Genomic DNA, 24033 nt, shown 5'->3' on the forward strand with positions numbered 1-24033 from the left:
CCAAAGTTCTCCCGCAGACACTCTCAAGCTTGAACCCGAAACCATAGTCCAGTAGCAGAGTTATGATTACCAAAATTCAAACAACCCAAACTCTAGTAATGACATCCTGTAAAATTAACTTTTCTCTGATTCATAATTATGATACGGTAATTATGTAAACAATACTAATGCTATTAAGTAAAGTCTGTCCTAAGATATTTATGCAGCACATTTAGAGGATTTTTAATTTAAAAAACCCCACATACCTGTGAAAGAACTGCAATTGAAAACATCGCAAGAGAAAATATTCAAGGTATCTTCATTGACACATAATCATTTTTCAATCAAAAAAATTCACATGATTTCTCTCGGAGATTTTTTACAGAAAATAATGACATCTATTCTCGTTCATTTTATTCATTCCATTGGTGTTATCTGAGTACAACTACTATCTGAGAAAGTCGATCAAATCAGGCTTACATAGTTTTGTTTTATTTGAAACAATTGCATATTCTTATATGACTGAGGCCTGTCATTACTACATACGCCGTGACCTTTAGAATCTACGAAAACTAAAATGTGCATACAGGTCTGACCAAGTGTATGGATGGACCGATAAAACGGAAATATGAAAAATTAAAAACAAATTACATGTGACCAAGAAAGCTGACACAGCCTTTTACTTTTTACGAGTGGAACCAACAAATAAAAAACTAAACTACTCATCACTCTTAACAAACACTTAAATGACACGGTGGTTACAAGTAGCAACTACTCCAGTTTTGAACGAAGTCTCGTGATGAAGAGTGCTTGTGTGGTAGGTGACCTACGCGAAAAATGATAATGTAGCAGTCTTTTAAAATGTAAATGCTCAAACAGCAGGTCATAAATACACCTTTTCTGACACATTCCAATTCATAAAACAAATTAACAATTTAAGATTTTAAAATCAAAATAAGATAAAAAATTAATAATATCAATGTTATTTTGAATAAACGGAACAATGTAATGTATTGTTTAGTTAACAATATTCGTTGTTTCAATGAATTTCAAATGCATACCATTACAATATTGTTTTACGTTAGTCTAGATGATATTTTAAATATTCTATCTATCTATCTATCTATCTATCTATCTATCTATCTATCATCTATCTATCTATCTATCTATCTATCTATCTATCTATCTATCTATCTATCTATCTATCTATCCATCCATTCATCCATCATCCGTGATACATAACTGTTCATAGAATTCACTGGAAAGTGAATGCAACAGATAGATCATTCATTGATACATATCGGAACAATTTCTACGTTTTTACTGTATTATGACCACCCCATCTGTCCGTACATTATGTACTTGATTAGTGTATATATATGACAAACATATTGCATTGCTTGTCCGTGATATTTGTTAATGTTTACGAGTAATAATTTTGGCAATCAAGTTGGCATCCTAATTTTTGTTATTCTATTGAATGCTAACATATTTACATGATTAATACTAATTGTTATCATAATCGATATATGACCAGATAAATTACACTATTTATTCCGAACTTAAGTCTCCTGTTTCCTATGTTTTAACGCATCTGCTTTAAGCAAGTCGTAAAATTCTGACTACTTTACATTTCTTCGTGTAAGAGCGGAAAACATAGAACATGACATTTCCTAACGAGTTAAAGTAATCATTAACTAAATCTCAACGGGGTTAACTGTTTATGAAACAGGAAGTACTTCATTTATCTTTTTACGCTGTTTATGTACTTGACTTTAAGACAACAACAGAGAAAAAAATGCTATCATAGAAAGATCTGTACAATTGTATGACTGTTATTCGTCAAGAGAACAACACTGCAATGGCAAATAACTCAGAAATGGTGAAGCTGTTTGGAATACTGATTCAAACTTTATTACTTCTGTCAATAAATGAATATGTGATGAGTGAGGAGATAGGAAATGTGTATAAAGACTCGGCGTTAAACTTAATGAAAACCGGGCTTGAGCAATTTAGTCAGGGTATGGAAAAGATGATGCTGAAAAGGTTTGATGTAGACAATACAATAGTAGAAACAAAGCTTCGGGATATGATAGAGACAATCAAAAAGGATATTGTCGATGAGCAAAAGGAATTTATTAAAAATTTGAGTAGTCAATCTTCAGCCAAAGATGAGAAAATAATTGAACAACTTTCCATTATTCAAACTGAGCAACGACTCCTAAGACAGGAAATAGTGTCCATTAGATCCAGTTTTTCTGGTAACGCTAATACGAAAACCAGTGGTCGTATGGAGACAACAGGCTACAAGGCGTCTGCATTGAAAGCCAATAAAAGTAACGGACGAAATATAAGTGATCTGCAAAATTCAGTTTACACCCTCTCTACAGAGTACAGCAAGGAGAAGTTAAAGCGCGAAACTTTAACAGATTTACTTATATTTTACAATGAAAGTGTCCCTACAATGCAAGCTGAGCAGCGGCTGCTTAAACAGGAATTAGTGTCCATTACAACCAATTTGACCGAAACAATTGATGAAAAATTTAGTTATCTAGTTTCAACTATTCATACTGGACATCAAAATTTAAGCCAGAAAATCGTAACTGTTACAGCCAATTTGTCCAGCATAGATGATATTCAATTGAACCAAAAGATAAGCAATTTGAACAAAGCATTTGATGGGCTATCTGATCAGTTACAAAACGAACAGGCTGCCATGCTCTCTGTGATTGACTCCGTTGTCCTTAGAGTCAACAAAACACTGTCTGTATGTTCAAGGAAAATAGGGGAGAACATTGACAATGTAGAAACAAATGTAATAAAAGTGATTCAAGATGAACTAGAAAATTTTGCACTCGTTCTTGGAAATAATAGTGAGAAAAGTGAGAAAGCTCTTGGCAATTTAAGAAATTCGACTTTGTTTGTGGTCGAGCAGTTTTCTACAGGAGAAGCTATGAATATTCTTCGGAATGTGGAAATAATTGGCCAGTCTCTTCTTAAGGTGCATGACATACTGGGTTTTGATTGTGCGGAAAATTTTGAAAAACACTCATTTACCAGAGGGAGAAAGGGGGTGTACAATATCATAGGTTTATTATATAAACCTACGTCCGTATACTGTGATATGACCACTGACTATGGAAGATGGACAGTAAGCTCTCTCTCTTTCTCTCTCAAACACTCTCCTCTCCCAAACACACACTCCATAATATAATATAAATAATAATAATAATAATAATAATAATGATATTTTCAAGGAAGAGTTGATGGTTTATCCTTTCACATCTCCTTATTAGGACTAACTAATTAGTATCAAATTTTTGTCGCACACAAATAAACTTTTTAAAAATGTTCTATATATATAGAACTTGTAGTTCAACAAAGAAGAGTGAACAGATCGGTGTTTCCTATTTGTATACATATCTCTCACTCTCACTCTCTATCTCTCTCTCTCTCTGTCTCTCTCTATCTTTCTCTCTCTCTCTCTTTCTCTCTCTCTCTCTCATTTGAACTCTGACATACATTAACATTCACGCATGGAAACATTATCATTAATTAACTTCATAGTTTTATCATTGATTTGTTGTATGGTAAGCTCAAAACCATTCGGTAAATACATAGTACATGAGGTAGTAACATTTAAACATATTAACATTATTTAATGAATAAGGTCATAGGAATATACGTGCTAAAAGGAAAATATTTAGATCGGTATATATGTATATAAACAAATACATACCTTATATACAGTTCTGAGTTTTAGAATAATGTGCCAGTCTATATTGGGTAGCGACGATTTTTAGCCCAAAATATAAAAAAAAAATCATTTTTGAGTATTTTAGGAAATTCTTTGCATGACACATTTTTTAAAAATGTTTTCATTGATTGTTAATAAACATGGTCTTATTAAGATAGTACAAGCTCATATTTTTGTTTCTAAATATAAAATAAAACAATATCATTAATTTTTGCAGGATTTAAAAATATCTGTTATTTCTTTTCGTTGAAAAAGGTTCTAAAGGGGGTTTTGTGATATACCCCCTCCCCTGAAAAATTCAAATTTCTTAAATTTACATAGTCAAATAACCAATTTTATTTTCCTCATTAATTTGCGTTATAGTAAAGATATTCTTTATATAGTAGTTAATTATATCGGGTATGAATTATCATAGGCACATTTTGATATCATACCTTGGTTTTGTAGTCCATTTCCCATAAGATTCGACGTACCAGGGCCCCCTGTTGTCATAATTGTGCATTACCTTAAGAATATAGAAATACAAATCACGAATGACGCAAATACAGATGTCAAACTTGCATCAAACGGATTATGAATCAACAATCAACAATCGAAACCCGAGAAACCTTACAAATGACGATTTAGAAATGGTTAAATACGAAGACTCAATAACAGAGTTAAAAATTTACATTTCTCAATTTACATTAAATGATTAACCAATTTAGGAAACACAAGTTCATAATTACGTAGATAGAATATTGAACCCTCTGGCTATCCATATTGTTGAACTCACATATTTTTGAAAGAGCTTCCTCTCAATATGTAACAGGTAATTCATCGGAGAAAAAATGGATCAGTGGACTTTTACCGAAACTGGACGGAATACAAGAACGGATTTGGAAATGCTGATCACGAGTATTGGATTGGTATTAATTTTTCTTAATCTCAATCTAATTTATATTCTCTCTCTCTCTCTCTCTCTCTCTCTCTCTCTCTCCAGATTTTTATCAAATAATTTACGTAATAAAATTATTATCAAGGTAGATTACATTTTTTAAAAATAGCATTATCTATAGCAGGACAGATATAAACGAAAAATGTTAGTCAAAGAGGTGGTTATATCAAACATTATCAAATGTATTAAAACTGTGCACTCGCAATTATATATGTTTTAGAATGCAACAGGTTGGGTCGAGCATGAATGTGATTGAAAATATCCCATTGTCATCTGACGCGACCTTTATCTGACGCAACCTTTTTAACTTAAAGTGATAATACGGTGCATCTTAATAAAAAACCTACTTGAGAAAAAAATTCCGATACGGTTCGATATTTTAGGTATTAGATGATATGCTGCTTTAGAAGTTATTTATTGAATCTCAATGAGAGCATGTATATTTATATGCAACATTTATATGAGCAATTAAGGAATTATACAATATGTCATACGATAATTTTTGTGCTTGAAGTTTTTGTATTCTTTGTTCTTATAAAAATAAATACGTAAGAAAATCACTAACGGTTGGTAATCGGGGGTCCTTTTTAGTTGTCAGACTGGAATCGAAGGCATCTTGTTGAACACGCTGGCACTTGTAAACTATAAATCATGTTCAAGATAACTTATTTTAACTTAAATGGATATATCAATGCAATGAAACTGTTATATTATAAATTTGTTTTGCTAGATATACACATAAAGGCTTCATTAGGTTGAACTATGACCAAATACAGAAATTGACTTGATTTGCAAAAACAAAATAAAAACATTTACATATTGAATAAAGATAAATACATGTAGATTAAGATCAGAGGGAATGAAAAAAGAACATGATACATTGACATGGTTTTTACAGGAAATGACATGCTACATAGATTGACATCACTGAAGCCCCAGGAACTGCGAGTTGATATGGAAAGATTCAACGGAGAAAAGGCATATGCTGTCTACTCTCGGTTTTCTGTCGGCGATGAGACCAGTAAATATAAATTGGCGGTGGAAGGGTACAGTGGGAATGCGGGTAATTATACTGTGCAGTAACGATAACATTGTGCAATTATAAGAGCAGTAGTTTTCCTTTTTGAGAATTTTATTTGTAATTAACACACGTAATGATTATGATTAAGCTCTTAAATGAATTAATTTCATTAAATACTAGTAATTTGTTTTGTTTCCCAACTGTGGATTAAAAATCGGGAAACTTAATGCTTACTTTATTAAAAAAAATCATCAAATTTGATTAAAGAAGAAATTCTGAAATCTTCTTTAAAAAATGTGATACACGCGTAATTTTAATTGGTTTAGTTTTCAGCACGGTCAAAAGTTTGTTAAATCATAGGTTTCACTGTGGCTAAGCATCAGGCTGCCTAATTAGTTTGGTTAAATGACATTAAGCGTTTTGCATATAAACGTTTATCGCTTAAAAAGCGAAAGATCTATATTCTCGGTTATGCATATACTGTAAACCAACATTTATTCGCATGCGATCAATTTTTGCGTGGTCCCTAGAGCCTCGTCGTCTCGAATATTTCCAGCCAGGAACCATTTCTTGTCGTGTGGTTGTTACATGTAGAACAACAAGAGTCTGGATAAGACTTGGATTCGAACATTAGTCGTTGCGAAGCAATTAATCAGTCAACTGCGAAATAAAGTCGCTGCGATTATGATTACGCGGATTTGCAAGGCGTGACTCATCATATCAAACCCGCGAGGCGGAGTTACCTGTATTACCAACACTCTCTTACGCTAATGACGTGGTACACACTAATTAACTTTTACCTGTTAGCGCATTTTTAAAGTGTTTTTTTACAATAAGGTGTGTTCAGTTAATATAATCGTTTTGTTTGTTTGTTTTTAACTTTGTGGAAGGATAATAAATTTATTATCATAGAGCTCGAGGATCCTAATCAAAGTGCTAGGCGAAGATCATTAGATCAAACTCGACCCTATACGTTACTTCTGATCTGATGATCTCAATCTGGCAACTCCACGTAATCCGACCCTGATCAAGTTACCTTTGTAATAATATAACTAGCACTTCAATGCATGTACGTTATCCTATTTGATATGTAAATCACAAAGCATTTATTTCCTTTATTGCTTAAATTTAAAAAATCCATACAGACCAAGAATTCCCTTGTTAGACCTTTAATACACATAGCTGTTATTAAAAATGAAATAAATAATTTAATTTTGGTCATTAAAGAAGTGTTCGGTAACTAAAGAAATTGCTTTTTCATAACTTTAGTTCTTAATTTTTATTCCATGACATGATAATATTACGGCGGCATGGAAGGACCAGATGAAATAAAATAATTCTTATTTGTTCAGATGAATTACAACGGCGAATAAGCTATTTGTTCGGATGAATAAGTTATTAATTTATATGAGGAGTAATTTAAATGTTGTATATGGAAAGGGGGTGTCTGTGATCAAGCCACCCCTTTCCTTTAAAAATTAAATGATATATACACATAAGTGTTATATTTATTGATATATATACAATATCTGACACATTTTGCTGTCATGCTTAATTCTCAAAATCTATTACAACTTTGCATTTTTTTCGGTGTTTATTTTAATATAAAGTAATATCATTTTTACAGAACATGTGCAGAAACAGTACAGGTACATGTACCTGTATATTTATTAATTAAGATCAATTTTCTGTAAATATCAAAATCCAGTGGTCACGCATAGTCACCGATTTTCTTCATGTTTCGTATTGTCATACCCATTGTTATATAAAGATGCAAGACAACCTTTGACGCTTGCTATGGAGACCGGTTGTCATGGTAACAAGGTCAACAGATTGAAAAATTACCGTTTCAAGCTATTTTTGAGAAATATACAGTAATTGCAGCAGTTTCAGTTACACAGAATAAAATAATTAGGTACAAAATACTGTGTATTTTTTATGTTATAGAAAATTATTCATGGGCAAGTTAATTCAAACATAAACAGTTTTAAATTTATAAAATCAACCGGTTGTTTTCTTTTGGCAACAAAGATAATATATGTGAAAATTGAAATATGTTGCTTTGGTAACAACAATTAAAATCTCAAAAATCTGCATATTTGAGGTACCTTTGAACAATTTCTCCTCATATTTGTAACGTGATACTTCAAAATAAAATGATTAAAATGACAAAACATGTTCTTAACTTTTATGTAATATCAGTTGAAACTGCATTTTAGCGAAATAAATGGCCGTTTTCATGACGTTTCGAACAATTAAGAATTTCTGAATTATTTGTTAAAGTTTACATGTTTCCTTAGCAATTGAATTTTAACTAAGCTCAATAATGCTTGAATATATTTCATATAAAATTATGGATTGTTTACTACAAAAAGCAACGAAGAATGTATTTTCGCTTTACAGAATCACTTTGATTATCTTTATCTTTACCTTGTAACTATAGCAACACATGTCAGCTTTTTATTTGACGTGTATATTTCAAATACAGATATACATCTATAAGTTTGGTTAAATGATAACTTCTATGGTATTCATAAAATACGAAATAATCACGTTTTTAAAATAGTTTTCGGTTTCCCTGGAAACATTCTTTAGATGTTGGTTTGCCCTCCAATATTTTTCTTTTATCATGTAATTAATTCAAATTTATGTTATCTAGCTATTTATTACATCACCATATGTATCATTGTATGCAATATAAAGATGATTGGTGACTATGAATGCCTGGACTCCTATAAAATTTTGATTTTTAACATAGAATTGATCTTAAAAACTAAAATGATGATTGTTGAGCAAATTGAGGAAAATGAAAAGTTATCGTTTTGTATCATTAAAGGGTGCGACTGCAACGCTTAAGGCCACATCCAACAAACTGCGTCCCCACGGCGTGTTCACGGCGTTGTAAGATTCATGGAATCGCCGTAGGATCGCAAGGAAAATTCATAAAAAAATGAAGTTTTATTTGAAAATTTTACAAGTAGAGATATCACGGTGTCCTGACGGCTACCGAGGCGTTCTTATGGAGCTCCCACGGCTTGTAACTGCGTTTCCATGGAGTTCTACATGGCGATTACGCTGAGTCTCCGCCGAGAACCCATGACGTGCTTGGAGTTTTTATCGCGCGTCAATGGCGTGCTCTGCGGGCTGACTGCGTGCACAAGACGTTCCTTACTACTTGGTAGGTTAATATTACATATAATTTGTACAATTGTATGGGGAACAAACAAGAATATACAACTATTAAATAAATGATTAAAAAATAGTTTTGATTTAATGGAAAGGCACATTGTTATTGAAACATAACTACTTCTAAACAATTTGTGAAGAACTAGGATAAAACTCTTAGTAGTCAGGTCTAAAAAAAAGATTCGCTATTAGTTGTTAGAAAACATAGAAAAGATGTGAAAACATTAGAACCTAATGGCATGAGTTCCATCTAGTACTTCCATAGATTGGTCTTGGAAAATTAGCAAATGCTACATTTTACATTGTCATCTACATCCAGTTTGATAATTATTACATCGTTTGCTATTGTACAACAGTCATTGTTCGAGTTTTCGTGGTCTTGATGACAACGCACTTGAAACGCCGTGGGAGTGCGGTATAAACGCAGAAGAAACGTCACGAGAGCGCGATGAACGTAGCAACAGCTCTTTGGGGTCGCTGTATGAACGCAGTCAAAAGAGAAACAACGCTGTAGATGCGCAATGAGGGCACGATAGAGACGCAGTGAGATCCTGAAGGACTCCATGAGGTCTCCTTGCAAGTGCATTTGACTTATTACTGCGTCTACACTGTTCCTTTGGCGCGAAGACGGGGCTCTTGCGTCGCTGTAAGAGATCTTACAGCGCTGTCACGGTGACTTCACTACGCTTTTACGGCGTGTTTATCAGAACGCAGAGCCACGGCGCGTACTTTGTGCATATTCAAAGTGCGCGCCGTTGCATGGCGTTCTAAAATGTTCAAGGCGATCCCACCGCGACGGACGAAGATGCCGTTGCGTTGTTACGGCGCTATAAGAGAGTCTACTGCGTTTACCTTGGCGTTTTATAATTATACGCCGTGAGGGCGTAGCTCCAGTGTGACAGGGGTTTTAATGATCATATAATTGTGTATCATAAGCAGTTGAGGGTGTCGATATTTGCTTGTTTTAATTGCAACGCTGAATGCGATTTACATCATTAAGCAGCGTTGTATCATTAATGGTTGTCACTAAGCTGAAACTTGTGTGAATCATCTTCAGGTAGGGTAGATTCAAGTTTGTTCAAATCATGACACCCGGTGGTAGTGTGGGGCCAAATTTTACACACACACACACGCACGAACGCACGCACGCAAATATATTTCATTGAATATATTGTTTATTCTAGGAACCTGATCACATCTGTATCTTTTTGGAGCTCTGCTTTGGATTTGCATTTTGCTCTATGAATTTTTAGCCGGGCTCTGCTGAAAGCAGAGTCCTGGCTATAGGCAGGCAAATCGCCAATGTTACTATAAATAGCACAAATAAACAAAAAACCAAACAGCGTCAAGGCAAAGCTTCCGCTATACCAAATAGTCACACAAAGAGCCACGTTTTGTCAAAAGTGTTGGCATTTTGTTTCTTGTTTTTAAAGAGAGAGAGAGAGAGAGAGAGAGAGAGAGAGAGAGAGAGAGAGAGAGAGAGAGAGAAATTTTCAGTCTTTACTTATATAATAGTGTTGTGTTGTGCATGTACTATGCCTAAATAGTAGTCAGGGTTTGATACATAGTGCACGAGCCGGAGGCGAGTGCACTATGTATCAAACCCTGACTACTATTTAGGCATAGTACATGCACAGCACAACACTATTGTTATTATTATGCCGACTGTTGAATATACTGACGTGCTTTGCTATAAGTAGCTCTGAGGTTCAAGTGTTGACAAGTCCCTAAAAATAATCACCGGAAAAGCAAGCGTTTGTTTTTTTCTTCAAATTAATCAATAGATTTGATTGTTTATTTAATCAACAAGTTGTTGTACAATGAAAAGTCAACAAAGGTTTATGTTCTTTTCAAGAAATGAGAGACGTTTTACCTTACCGAGAAAACTCGAAATGTTAAGCAGACGAAATCTCATTGAATTTTTTTTCTTGTACATTCTTTATCAAGCGTCATTTAAAAAAGCGTTTTTGTGATTCTCATGTAGAATTTCTTTGTAAAATGTTCATGTTCAATCAATTTGTTCAAAAGTTTATAAGAAACTTTAACTTTAAAATTACCGTCAATAATGAAGTGATTTTGGAAAAATGAATAATTTTAATTGCTTGATGTCAGTCGTACATATCTACGTTATATATATATAAATACCGTTAATGTTTATAACGGCTAATTCAGCGTAGCGATAACGCGTTCGGCTTCAAGCTGATTTGATTTTAGCGTCGTGAGTTCGAATCCCGCTGTCGGCGCTTGAAAGATTTTCGTTGAAAAACATTTGCCGTGCTCTATTTCGGCATAGTATGCTTACGCTATATAAATCCCTTGATACTATGCGAGAATAGATGAGTATTGAATATATAGTGACAAACTGACAGAAGGTATAATAATACACAATATGCATAAAGACACACCAAAAGAGCCCGGCTTTCAGTACTTCAGTACTTTGATTAAGATAGTAAGCGGTTTGTTCTGGACGGTTTTTATTCTTCTTAAAAAAAACTATTCGGCCAGAAAAGTTTAAATTCGTGTGGAAGCATCCCCAGGTAATGTAAACGCAAATTTGTGCAGACAGGGGGGGGGGGTCAAATTTTTACATAGTGCATCTGTAAAAATCTTTTCCGCAGAAACCGATCAGCCAGGAAAGCTGTAATTTGTGTAGAAACATTCTCAGGTAGGGAAGACTGAAGGTTGTTAAGTTTGGTCCCCAGTTGTAAGGTGTGGCCATAAGGCATTCAGAAGTTGGAGTTCTATTTGCTTTTCGCTATTCACTATTCGAAAAGCGAATAGAATTCTGTGGTCGGTTCGCTATTCAAATTACCGTAAACATGCTAATAAACGTAAATTCAAAATTCCATAATAAATTCACTTTTTATTTGAAAAAAATAGTTTTAAAGTAAAAATTATTACTTGCTGACCTACCCTGAACATTTATATAATGAGCACGACCGATAAGAGGCTTAGCTAGCCTGGCGAAAAATGCGATATTTCGTATAATACAGTTATAATGGGATTTCTTTCAAGGGGCTGGCTAACACCCTGTATACTATATTTGGGCCTTCATATTTGGTGAGGATGGGGCCCCGGGACAGCCCTGTCTTTTGTTGTTATAGCGGTTAATGGGTAATCAAAAATTAGTAATTTACACCTTATTTTATACGTCGTTTTGTAATTTGAAATTGGTTTATATCATAGTTATGTTTGAATATTTCTTCACTTTTTGCTGAAATGCGAGGTATTCATTCATATTTAACTTAAAGTTGAAAATGAAAATGCTTCTATATGTGGAGGAAAGGTAAAGCAGATAATGATTGTATTTTTTTTCAGAGTATGTTTTTTTTCAGTGGATTTCTAAAATTTGTTTCAACTGGTTTACATGTTTGGGAGACATGATCAAAACTCATTTCCAACATTGCGGAATAAAAATTGTACAACTTACTTTAAACATTTTTTATAATAGCCAGGGTCGATCTCAATTTTTTTTTTTGAAGAATTGTCCCTTATTCGCTTTTTTTTTTAATATATATACGTGGTCCAATTATACTCTCTAATCCCCGGCGACTCCCATAAACTACGATAGGATTTGCAGCCTAATGTATATCAATGCAAATATTCAAGAATTGTTTTGAAATCATTCACGTTCCATTCGAGTGAGATTTCATGTTTTGACAGCCCCCCCCCCTTCCTTTACCATTAAAAATCGAAAGTAAAAATAGAAGGCAGAGTTTCACATCTAAAGTGTCATTTGTCAATGACATAGACATAAGCCCCTTTATCCACAAAATATAAGAAATGAATATATTAGGAATTTTTAACCCTCAAATAACTACCCAAACCTCATGTTTACCCCTTTTTTTATAAAATTTGACCGTGTCTTTCCTGCGAAACCATCCCATGCCACCACACAAAATAAACAAAACAAGAAAGCGATATGAAAGTCAAGGTCTCCTTCAATATTTAGAGAAAAACGTGCAAGACACAGAAATGCCTAACCTTGTGTTTTCTTCGTCAACACTATGCTTCGGATCCAAATTGATTTTAAGCAGCAATGACCCCCCCATAAAAAAAACCCCACCCCACCCAAACACCTGAAATATGCCTCTGCTTCGCCCAATAACTCAATGATTTACATCATTTTTTGTAAAGGAGGCGGTGTGTACATGACATTATTTAGTCACTTGGCATTATATATATTTTTATAGATACCAGAGAAAACCCCACTGTAACTAGAGTTGGCAATTATATATGTAGATCTAGAGGGAGAGGGTCAAACACCCCCCCCCCCAAATTTTATTTCAGCCCCCTCCTTTTGGATGAATTTTTCTTGATCTTGAAGGCATCCTCTCTGTAAATATTATAGAAACACATGGCTACACACTTGTGAAAAGCCCACTTAGGGCGATGCCCGTATTCAGAAAATTTCCCGTGGGAGGGGGGGGGGGCTCTGACAGATAATTTTGTTTGGTGGGGGTGGGCGACTCTCTGCTCTAAATCCATGCATGGACATGCTAGTAGGTTTCTTTTCTATGGTAACTATACACTACGCCGGAATGGTAACTATACGCTACACCGGAACTAAGGTTCCCACTTTTTATCGACTTGCAAAATTGTGATAGATTTAAGAGAACTGAATCTAAGTCCGGCAGCAAAATGTTAGATATTGTATAACTATTAATGACTAGTACATGTATGCATTTAAGTGTATTTAAATTTATTGTTTGAAGAAAAAAAGACAATCCAGGAAAGTTGTGCCCCCCCCCCTCCCTGCTGTACATACCAAAACACATATTAAAGAAAACAATTGGTGTGCAAATATTTATTCCTTGATTTTAATTAATGTTGCACTATTTGTTTGAATTAATATTGATGTTATAAATCTATGTCTCTTCTACAACTACTACCACCTCGCTTGGGATTCCATTTGCGTGCATTTCAGTCAACACTGGTGCGCTGTCCTCGCTATATTCCTAGTCTGCATGTGTTCTAAATTGTATGTGCATGTATCAGGCACTTATGAAACTGAGTGCCAAAATTATCCGATATCTTTAAAAGCAAATACTTCTTTTTGATAAATTAAAAAACAAAGTCTTCAAAGTTATAACTTATCGTGAAAATTCAACAATTCTTTAAAGGTGTAAATTTCAATTCTTTATTGATCATTAAGGGTCCTCAAAGGGGTTGCAGTAATATTGTATAATAAACGTTCATAATGTACAATTAACACATCCAAAAGATATAAACATTAGCACTCATGTACATCTATATGCGTAATACATGTATGTATATTTACATATACATGTATTTTACGCCCATAATACATACAAATTTAATGATTTATTACATGATGAAAAATTTATCATTGACTCAGAAATACAAACTGATCTTGGGGCAATGTCCATTAAATGCATTTTATGTGAAGGAAAAGCTTAGGTCTCCACAACTACCAGGTTTAATTTCACACTCGTGCAAATTCCGTTTTTCAAGCCTTATTCTTTTAAAGCTAATTGGTAAATAGTAATTGTCAACTAGGAAAGAAATATATTAGTTACAGATTTATGATATCAAAAACAAAAGAGAGTTTTTCCCGATTCAGCGATCAATCAAAGCAATTTATGTTCTGTTAAGAGACGATCAAGCTTGTATGAAGTACATGTATTTGCATTTTTAAAAATAATTTCATTCTTTCACCAACAAATGAGGGCCTTTATCTTATTCCTGGTTTCCGTGGAAATAATCAGATGAAAATCATGAACTCCCTCTGGACTCCCGGGGCCCGGTCCTCACCAAATATGAAGGCCCAGATATGGGAATCAGAGTGTTAGCCAGCCCCTTGAAAGAAATCCCATTATAATTGTATTATACGAAATTTACTATTTTCGCCAGGCCCGCTTAGCCTGTTAATGGCCGTGTAAACCCAATTCCCTTTAATGGTCTACTTGTCTGTCCCGGGGCCCAATTCCAACCAAATATGAAGGCCCAAATATGGCATAAAGTGTGTAAGCCAGCCCATTGAAAGATATCCCATTATAATTGTATTATACGAAATTTCCTCATTTCGCCAGGCTAGCTAAGCCTGTTATTGGCCGTGTAAACCTAATTCCTTTTGCGGGTCGACTGGGCTGTCCCGGGGCCCCATCCTCACCAAATATGAAGGCCCAGATGTGGGATACAGGGTGTTAGCCAGCCCCTTGAAAGATATCCCATTATAATTATATGATACAAAATGTCCTATTTTCGCCAGGCTAGCTAAGCCTCTTACTGGTCGTGTAAACCCAATTTCTTTTGAGGGTCGACTGGGCTGTCCCGGGGTCCCATCCTCACCAAATATGAAGGCCAAGATGTGGGATACAGGATGTTAGCCAGCCCCTTGGAAGATATTCCATTATAACTGTATTATGTCATAGTTTTGCCAGGCTAGCTTAGCCTCTTACTGGTCGTGTAAACCCAATTCCTTTTGAGGGTCGACTGGGCTGTCCTGGGGCCCCATCCTTACCAAATATGAAGGCCCAATTATGGGATACAGGGTGCAAGCCAGTCCCTTTGAAAAATATCCCATTATAATTGTATTATACGAAATGTCCTATTTTCGCCCGGCTAGCTAAGCCTCTTACTGGTCGTGTAAACCCAGTTTCTTTTGAGCGTCGACTGGGCTGTCCCGGGGCCACATCCTCACTAAATCTGAAGGCCGAGATATGGGATACAGGTGTTAGCCAGCCCCTTGAGAGATATTCCATTATAACTGTATTATACGAAACGTCCTATTTTTCGTCAGGCTAGCTAAGCCTCTTACTGGTCGTGTGAACCCAATTCTTTTTGAGGGTCGACTGGGCTTCCCCGGGGCCCCATCCTCGCCAAATATGAAGGCGAAGATGTGGGATATGTAAACCTTCTGTCTTACGGATCCAACTGAGGGTCAGCTCAAACTTAGTGATGACAAGTCCAGTATTTCTTTCTCAAGCGGTTTTATTAAGCGTGATCGTATAGTTACAATTACATCAGCTAATAGCAGCCCAAATCAGGAGTCTCAGAATCTCTATAAGCGGAATCTCTCTATCTCTAAATCTATCTATAAATCTGTTCAACATCATTTTACATGGGTATATATAACATTTTACTTATGATGGACAGTTCTGACTAGTTCGGCCCATCTACGATGATCATGAGTGAACATTTAGTGTTCAAAATTAAGATTAATATTTTATTTCTAAATAAAGTAACAAAACCGTCAAAACTGCCAATCAAAGAGTCTGGATGCAGGATTTGAGTCTCCGAGTCCTGGGTCTCGGAGTCCCCCACCTAGTATGAGGCATCACTTACTCATAATACGTTCATTCATACACGGCATAAAAGGTTACAAAGGTTAATATATAGAATACACAATACATGACTCAATATAGAGTACTAGAGCTATCGTTGCAGACACAGAATCGCCAAATATGACACTTGTTTTTAAACTCTCAAATTGGATATTATTATGCCCGTATTTTTCACCTGGTTTCATAACATCATTTAGGAATACTACGCAGTGCTACAAGATTCACAGAGTTCATTCTATTAATTATCATTAACACCATTCACTGCGCAGTACCTAGGTACACTTAAATATCATAGTGACCATTATGTAATACTAGCAATTCAAGGTCATAGCATGGCTATCTGTTTACAGATATAGGGTGTTAGCCAGCCCCTTGAAAGAAATCCCATTATAATTGTACATGTATAATACAAAATATCCTATTTTCGCCAGGCCCGCTTAGCCTGTTAATGGCCGTGTAAACCCAATTTCTTTTGAGGGTCGACTGGGCTGTCCGGGGCCCCATCCTCACCAAATATGAAGGCCCAGATATGGGATACAGGGTGTTAGCCAGCCCCTTGAAAGATATTCCATTATTACCGTATTATGTCACATTTTCGCCAGGCTAGCTAAGCCTCTCAATGGTCGTGTAAACCCAATTCCTTTTGAGGGTCGACTGGACTCTCCCGGGGCCCCATCCTCAACAAATATGAAGGGTTAAATATGGGATACAGGATGTTAACCAGCCCCTTTTAAGAAATCCCATTATAACTGTATTATACGAAATGTCGCATTTTTCGCCAGGCTAGCTAAGCCTCTTACTGGTCGTGTAAACCCAAATCCTTTTGAGGGTCGACTGGGCTGTCCCGGGGCCCCATCCTCACCAAATAGGAAGGCCCAGATATGGGATACAGGGTGTAAGCCAGCCCCTTGAAAGAAATCCCATTAAAATTGTATTATACGATTTTCCTATTTTCTCCAGGCTAGCTAAGCCTGTTGATGGCAGTGTAAACCCAAATCCTTTTGAGGGTCGACTGGGCTGTCCCGGGGCCCTATCGCCACCAAATATGAAGGCCCAGATATGGGGTACAGGGTGTGAGCCAGCCCCTTGAAAGATATCCAATTATAATTGTATTATACGAAATGTCCTATTTTTGCCAGGCTAGCTAAGCCTCTTACTGGTCGTGTAAACCCAATTTCTTTTCAGGGTCAATTGGGCTTTCCCGGGGCCCCATCTCCACCAAATATGAAGGCCCAGATATAGGATACAGGATGTTATCCAGCCCCTTGAAAGATGTCCCATTATAATTGTATTATATAAAATGTCCTATTTTTGCCAGGCTAGCTATGCCTCTAACTGGTCGTGTTCATTATGTCAATGTTCAGGTGAGGTCAACGAGTAATAATTTTTACAATAAAACTGTTTTTTCAATTAAAAATGGAAGTTTATATGAAATTTTGAATTTACGTTTATTAGCATGTTTACGGTAATTTGAATAGCGAACCGACCAGAGAATTTTATTCGCTATTCGAATAGTGAATAGCAAAAAGCGAATAGAACTCCAACTTCTGAATGCCTGGCCATAATGGGTTACAAAATGTTTACCTAAAAATTCCTCTTAAACAGCGCACTTAAATGATTTATAGGAGAATATATACATTGTTTCATATAAATGCAAAACCAGAATATTGATCATTTTTGGTATGAATTTACATTTTTTTTAAATGCTATTCATCAAATATTAGCTGATTCATTGTTTCTTCAATCATTCAGAATGTTTCAAAAATTGTTTTAGGACAATATTATAATAAAAGGTAAATGTACAAACATTACGATTATACTATATATGAATACTGTTGTATTATCAGGATTATGTACAACCACTGTGATTGTAGGGGAAAGCCTGTATTACAGCAACAACATGATGTTCTCTACCCTGGATCAGGATAACGACGGGAATGCTTCTAGCTCAATGGCATGTCTAACTGCTTCGTTAAGGTTTTTTGGTCTTGCCTGCTTAATCCTTAAACGCATGTCTGAAAGAGCAAGAGCATCTATGAAGTGATCTTTGAAGTGATCTGAAGTGTTTCTTTGACATCTCCCGGTACTGTGGGGTATGCCAAGTTTACGAGTCGCCGTATATGTTGTCCTAGCTCTGGCAATGACTCTGATGCTTTCTGCATTCATTCTCTTAGCTGAGTACGATACAAATCCATCTGATCTGGCGGAGCAAATCTGTCACTTAGAGCAGATACCAGCTCCTTATAAGTCATTTCTCTCCCGTCAGACAGATTTCCGAGAACTCCTTGAGCACTGCCTCTCAAAGATACAGAAAGGTACAAACCTGTTTCTGTTTCATCCCATTTACCCAATTTTGCACATGCTTCGAAATGTGACTTGTAATCAAGCCACGATGTTGTTCCGTCGTATGTCGCAGGTTTGATATTTGGAGCATTTTTCCGGCTCGCCGACGGATCAACACAGCTCGTGTCCTGTATATCAGGAAGACGTGGCTCTCTTCTGGTCGGAGAACGTGTTTTTCTTCTAAATGTTATATTTTCCACTGGTGCCCGGGGTGTATCTATTGGAATCTGCCTATAATGTCTGTGTAGATAGGGGCTCAGATCATAGTCATCCCTTGCAAAAGCGTTGACTGTTTTGGACCCTAATCTGACTGATTTCTTTTTATTCCCACCATTTATACCAGCTCCATTATCTTCCAAGAACTGGGCAGTAGCAATACCTGAATCAGGAGTATTTTGGCTATGGGGTCTGCTAGTTCCAGCAGGGGTAGAATGGGCGCGTTCTTCAATTTCATACGCAGCGATTTGCTGTTCCAGCTCTCTGATTGTTGCGTTTATGTCCTCCAATCAATGTGCTCAATCAATCAATCAAGCAATGACAGTTAAACACAATTGAAACTACTAGTGATTATCCCACCGCTGCCACCAAAACTTCGTAGCGTGCAACCCTATTGAATATAAATTATGGAAGCGGATAGGTACCCTCAGTTATCTTTCTGAGGACTAGTAGTTAAATATTCAATATATACATATACTGATTATAAAAACAAATCGACTGCCTGTCGTAGAATCAAGTATGTACATGTATATATGCGCTGGCTCTAATATACAGGTTAGGCTCTTATATACAGGCTCGGCTCTTATAGCTCCTGCTCTTATAGCACGGCTCTTATGGCTCCGGCTCTTTCAGCGCGGCTCCGGCTCTTCGTGGCTCCTGCTCTTCGTAGCTCTTATAGCACGGTAATTATTGTTTATAAATTAAATAGAAAAAAATATATGCACAAAGTCAGGAAAGACTTGTTCGGTCACGTCTAGACTTCGTATATAATAAAAAAAACAACACAATTGTAATTCTAAAGACAGTTACCTAATTATTTTCCAACCTTCCTGTAGCGCAGCTTTAGCATCAACTGACTCAACGCGCGAAACACTTCCTTATATAACCTTTCCAAACAACGCCACCCTGCGAACAAAAACTAACTAGAAAAACTGTTAGAGGCAGAACGACAATTTCCGGATTGTCACATTAGATTCAAGTTTGTTCAAATCATAATACCCGGGGTTAGGGTGCGGCTAAAATGGGGAGAGAGTCAATTTTATTTCATAAGTATAAAGAGTAAAATCTTTATAAATCTTCATCTCATAAACCGATTAGCCAGAAAAGCTGTAACTTGTGTGGAAACATATTTAAGTAGAGTAGATTCAAGTACTTAAACAAATCTTCAAAAATCTTCTTCTTGGAAATGGAAAGCAAGCATTTTGACATGTTTTAACTTTAATTTTGTTAAGACTTTGGCCCCTGGAGAATTCTTGGGCTTTGTTTGTATCGTATTTGTTTGATGTAGGTTTACAACTTCTGTAAAAGTAGGTATTTACGCGTGGGAGAAAGGACTATGTGCGGTTTTATGCATTTTTGCTCCCAAAATCAAAGTTTTAGAAAAAGCTTTAAAAATAAGGTGAAATATAGTTAAAATCATATTTGAAATAAAGGTGTAAAAGGTTATCACCAAAGTGACGTCATAATGTAGAAATGACGTCATGAAGATTGCACTATTTTGATAAATTGATGTTTTGTAGCGAAATATGGGTGTTTTCCGATGGTTTTTCGACTGGGAAACATCGAGCGCAGGCTTGCATGCTCAAGTACCTTATTTTAGTATAATGTGTATAACATTCTGAAGAAAACATATGTTAAAATCGCACTTGAGCAGACCTGCGCTCTATACTTCCGAATGCATAATATAGAACAAAAATCAGAATATTTTCATTTGATTGCAAATTTGCGAGAATTTGGCCATTTAGGTGACGTCATAGATACACAGCGAATGAGCAATGATGACTAAAATCATTATTAAATTTATAGGCATCCTCTATACAATGATTTGTGAAGATTCTATTTTTATACGATACTATTTAAAAATTGGTTGAAATCGGGGGCAGATATTTGACGATACCGCACATAGTCCTTTACACTAGTTACGCCGTAAACTTAAAACCGCGTAAAATAGTCAAATGGTAAAAACTCAAAACTTGCGTGTGGTTATTTACTCAATTGTGTAGTTATAACACGCGTTTTGTTAGACTTAAGAAAACCCGTACCGAACTACAAGTGTAAAATAAACAGTTGTACAGTATTTGATTTAGATCTTCTTGAGAACTGCAATGCTGAGTTTGTGAGATACTGTAAAATCATTCTGTGACAGAAGCTCAATGATTAACAAAAAAAATTAATATTGATCTGCCATACCACATTGTCCATATATTTTGTAAGTGACACCATAAAACTGATTTTGTTACATGGATGTTGTTGCTCAGGTGAGCGATATGGCCTATGGGCCCCTTGTTACCGTTTTATTTTAGAACTATTGAAATAAAAAAAATATTGAAATAAATTTATTCTTATCTATTCATCTGATTTTTTTGCACTTACCGGCAGTATAGGACGTCATAAGTGACGCCATTTTTGTAAGTCTATTAAAATCAGCCAAAAATTGACAATTTTCTTACCTTTTTTTTTCAAATTGGATATAAAAATAGCAGCTCTGAAAAAAAAACTGTTTTAGTCAGTTATTAGTCTTGTTCAAGCCTGTGCTGAATGTTTCTGAAGAAAATCTAGAGTATAAGCATTTTCCTTTAAATAGAAAATGCAGGGAAAATGATAACTTTATAAAGTCATATATCTATTAAATTAAGGGCATCTGGTTGAAATGAAAAGTTTACACAAAGTTCAAATCTAACGTTATATATGAACAAAGAAAGCAAAGGCGTTCAGTAAAATTATGTGTTCCTATTAGGGGGCCATTTGGGATCTTTATGATATACAGTCCTTGGTACACTATTATTTAATTGCATCAAACTAACTTCTCAATTACAGTTTTACAATAAAACTTTACTACTTAAGAAATTCATCTGAAACAGCATTTAAATAATTTAAATAAGATTATATATATTGATTCAACTATATACAAAACCAGAGTATTGATCATTTTTGGTATGAATTTTCAATTTTTAAAAATGCAATTCATCAAATATTAGCTGATTTATTGTTTCTTAAATCATTCAAAATGTTAAAAAATTGTTTTTAGGACAATATTATAATATAAGGTAAATGTACAAACATTACGATTATACTATATATGAATACTGTTGTATTATCAGGATTATGTACAACCACTGTGATTGTAGGGGATAGCCTGGATTACAGCAACAACATGATGTTTTCTACACTGGATCAGGATAACGACGGGACCAGCAGCGGTAGCTGTGCCACCATGTACAGAACGGCAGGGTGGTTCAAGAATTGTTTCTGGGCCAACCCTAATGGAGAGTACACCGACTCTGAGAAAACTGGTAGTAAATACGTTACATGGTGGCACTGGAAAAAATCATGGATGTCTCTGAAATCAATACAACTGATGATTCGTCCTCGAGCCTGACACCGAAGTGTAACTTTATCCTCATTATGTTGCCAAATGTAGCAGTTCTCTCTCTTTCTGTGTATTTACTTTATTTGCCTGCATGTTTTTGTTTGTCAATAGACAATCCGACATTTTTGCACCATTATGTAAATATTTAAACTACTGTTTATTATTTATAAATATATGTATTTGAAACAAATTATATTTTGCTTTGATTTATAATCATTAACGGACAGTACACCGACTCTGAGAAAACTGATCATGGACATATTGTATGGTACTTCTGGAAAATCTCGTGGATATCTCTGAAATCAATACAGTTGATGATTCGTCCTGGATCCTGACATCTAGGTTTTACTTTTATATCATAATAAAGCCAATAACAAGTCTCTTTGTATTGATACGATCATTGTGATAGATCTATCCTCATCTTAAACATCGGATTTTGTTACATCATTATGTAAACTCACAAGCTGAATTCATAAACCAGACTACTGTCGTCTTTCAGACACAATATTACATTCGCTAATAACTGGTAGTCACGGGGTCAGAGAGCGGTCAGGCTGTCTGTACACATAAATATATGAATGAGCATTCGTGTAATGATTATATAAAAACGAAGTTTCGTACTTTACTAGATGTAATAACGTTACCACGATTTGTTTTTGTTTGTTTTTTTTTTTATTTGGGCTTTTTTGTGGGAATAATTTTAAAACTTGTGTTATTGAATAAATGTTTATTTAAAAACCTATATAAATACAACAACCACGAGAGCTTGAAACATAGAAAGCAAGTAATACATTTTTTATCTAATTGGTTATCTATATGTATACCTGTATTTTTATAGTGAAATAACATAATAAAATATATAAATATCAAGTGTTATTAATATTATTATTATCGAATATATTGATCCAATAGAGTCTATACAGTATAGATTAATAGTTAATGAGAACTGTTTAGGCTTATTGCCATCCATAGTGTATACTAACATCTAGACAGGCCGCATCCAATAATCTGTGTGCTCCCTGAAACTATAAAGGTGAATATTTGGCACAGTCATTAATTAATGTGGATCCCCAGGCGAATAGAAAATGTAATGCAGAACATTCGTATCATAATTACTTGTAAACAAGAATTCAATATGAGTTCTTAAAAATTGATATTTCATTTCAATTTGAAAAATAATAGGTGGAAAATTGAACTTCATTTAGAGTTTGGTGATGTTAGCATAATAGATTGTGGGCGAACAATAAATGTAGCGCAGTGATCAAGAGATCTTTCGGCGTTCCTAAAAATTGATATTTCATTGACTTTTAAGATATAATTTGTTGAAAATTGAACTTTATTTTAATTTCAACTAGAGTTAGGTAATGTTAGCATGGACATCGAAGCAGTATTAATTAATGCATAAATATGATACTTTTCAGTGTTTATATGTCTATACCGGAGGGAAAAGTCGAAGAAGTCTAAATTATGTATCTGAATTGCAATAATATTGCTTAAAACTTTTTTTTTCTTTTAATTGCAAATATGAAAACATTTAAAACTCTTAATTTAGACGAAATTCAGATGAGACTGTCAACTTAAATATAATAGGATAAAAATTCCACGACAAATTCTAAATATTTCAATTTAATTTACTCAGTAAGACGAAATTCTCTGTACAATTCAAAGTAAGTTTATGCGCTCAGTCTATTTTATCTACTAATTTGTATATTCAATGATTTCACAGTAACTTATAGGTCCAATGGACCGTGTGTAACTTAATTGCGTGGACCCTGAGGTCCACGCAGAAAATATATAAGCGAGGTTAAACCGGATGCTATGGGGAAAATTCAGCCTGCGCATGAGCTGGTTCCTGTGCGTAATGGGTAGCTCAGGGAACCAGGCTTGCACACGTTTATCTGAATCGGGATTCCATGC

The 24033-nt window shown here is 35.1% G+C and overlaps 2 protein-coding genes across 5 annotated transcripts in view; both read left to right on the forward strand.

The window, feature by feature from the left end:
- The window catches only part of LOC105325378 (multiple epidermal growth factor-like domains protein 10), a 207975-nt gene that overhangs the window by 164717 nt on the left and 19225 nt on the right, over positions 1-24033 (forward strand). The gene's annotated exons all lie outside the window — the stretch shown is intronic.
- Positions 1737-22986, forward strand: LOC105335366 (angiopoietin-4). 2 transcript variants are annotated; one of them, XM_066077952.1, is made up of 5 exons: positions 1737-3130; positions 4548-4644; positions 5572-5736; positions 18062-18280; positions 21875-21922. In XM_066077952.1, the coding sequence occupies exons 1-4, from the start codon at positions 1808-1810 to the stop codon at positions 18229-18231; spliced, it is 1755 nt and encodes a 584-aa protein (XP_065934024.1). In that variant the 5' UTR covers positions 1737-1807; the 3' UTR covers positions 18232-18280; positions 21875-21922. The 2 variants fall into 2 exon arrangements, with proteins under 2 accessions (XP_065934024.1, XP_065934023.1); XM_066077951.1 differs by lacking the exon at positions 18062-18280 and having other exon boundaries at positions 21875-22986.

The sequence above is a fragment of the Magallana gigas genome, chromosome 3 (assembly GCF_963853765.1).
Source record: "Magallana gigas chromosome 3, xbMagGiga1.1, whole genome shotgun sequence".
Classification (NCBI taxonomy): domain Eukaryota; kingdom Metazoa; phylum Mollusca; class Bivalvia; order Ostreida; family Ostreidae; genus Magallana; species Magallana gigas.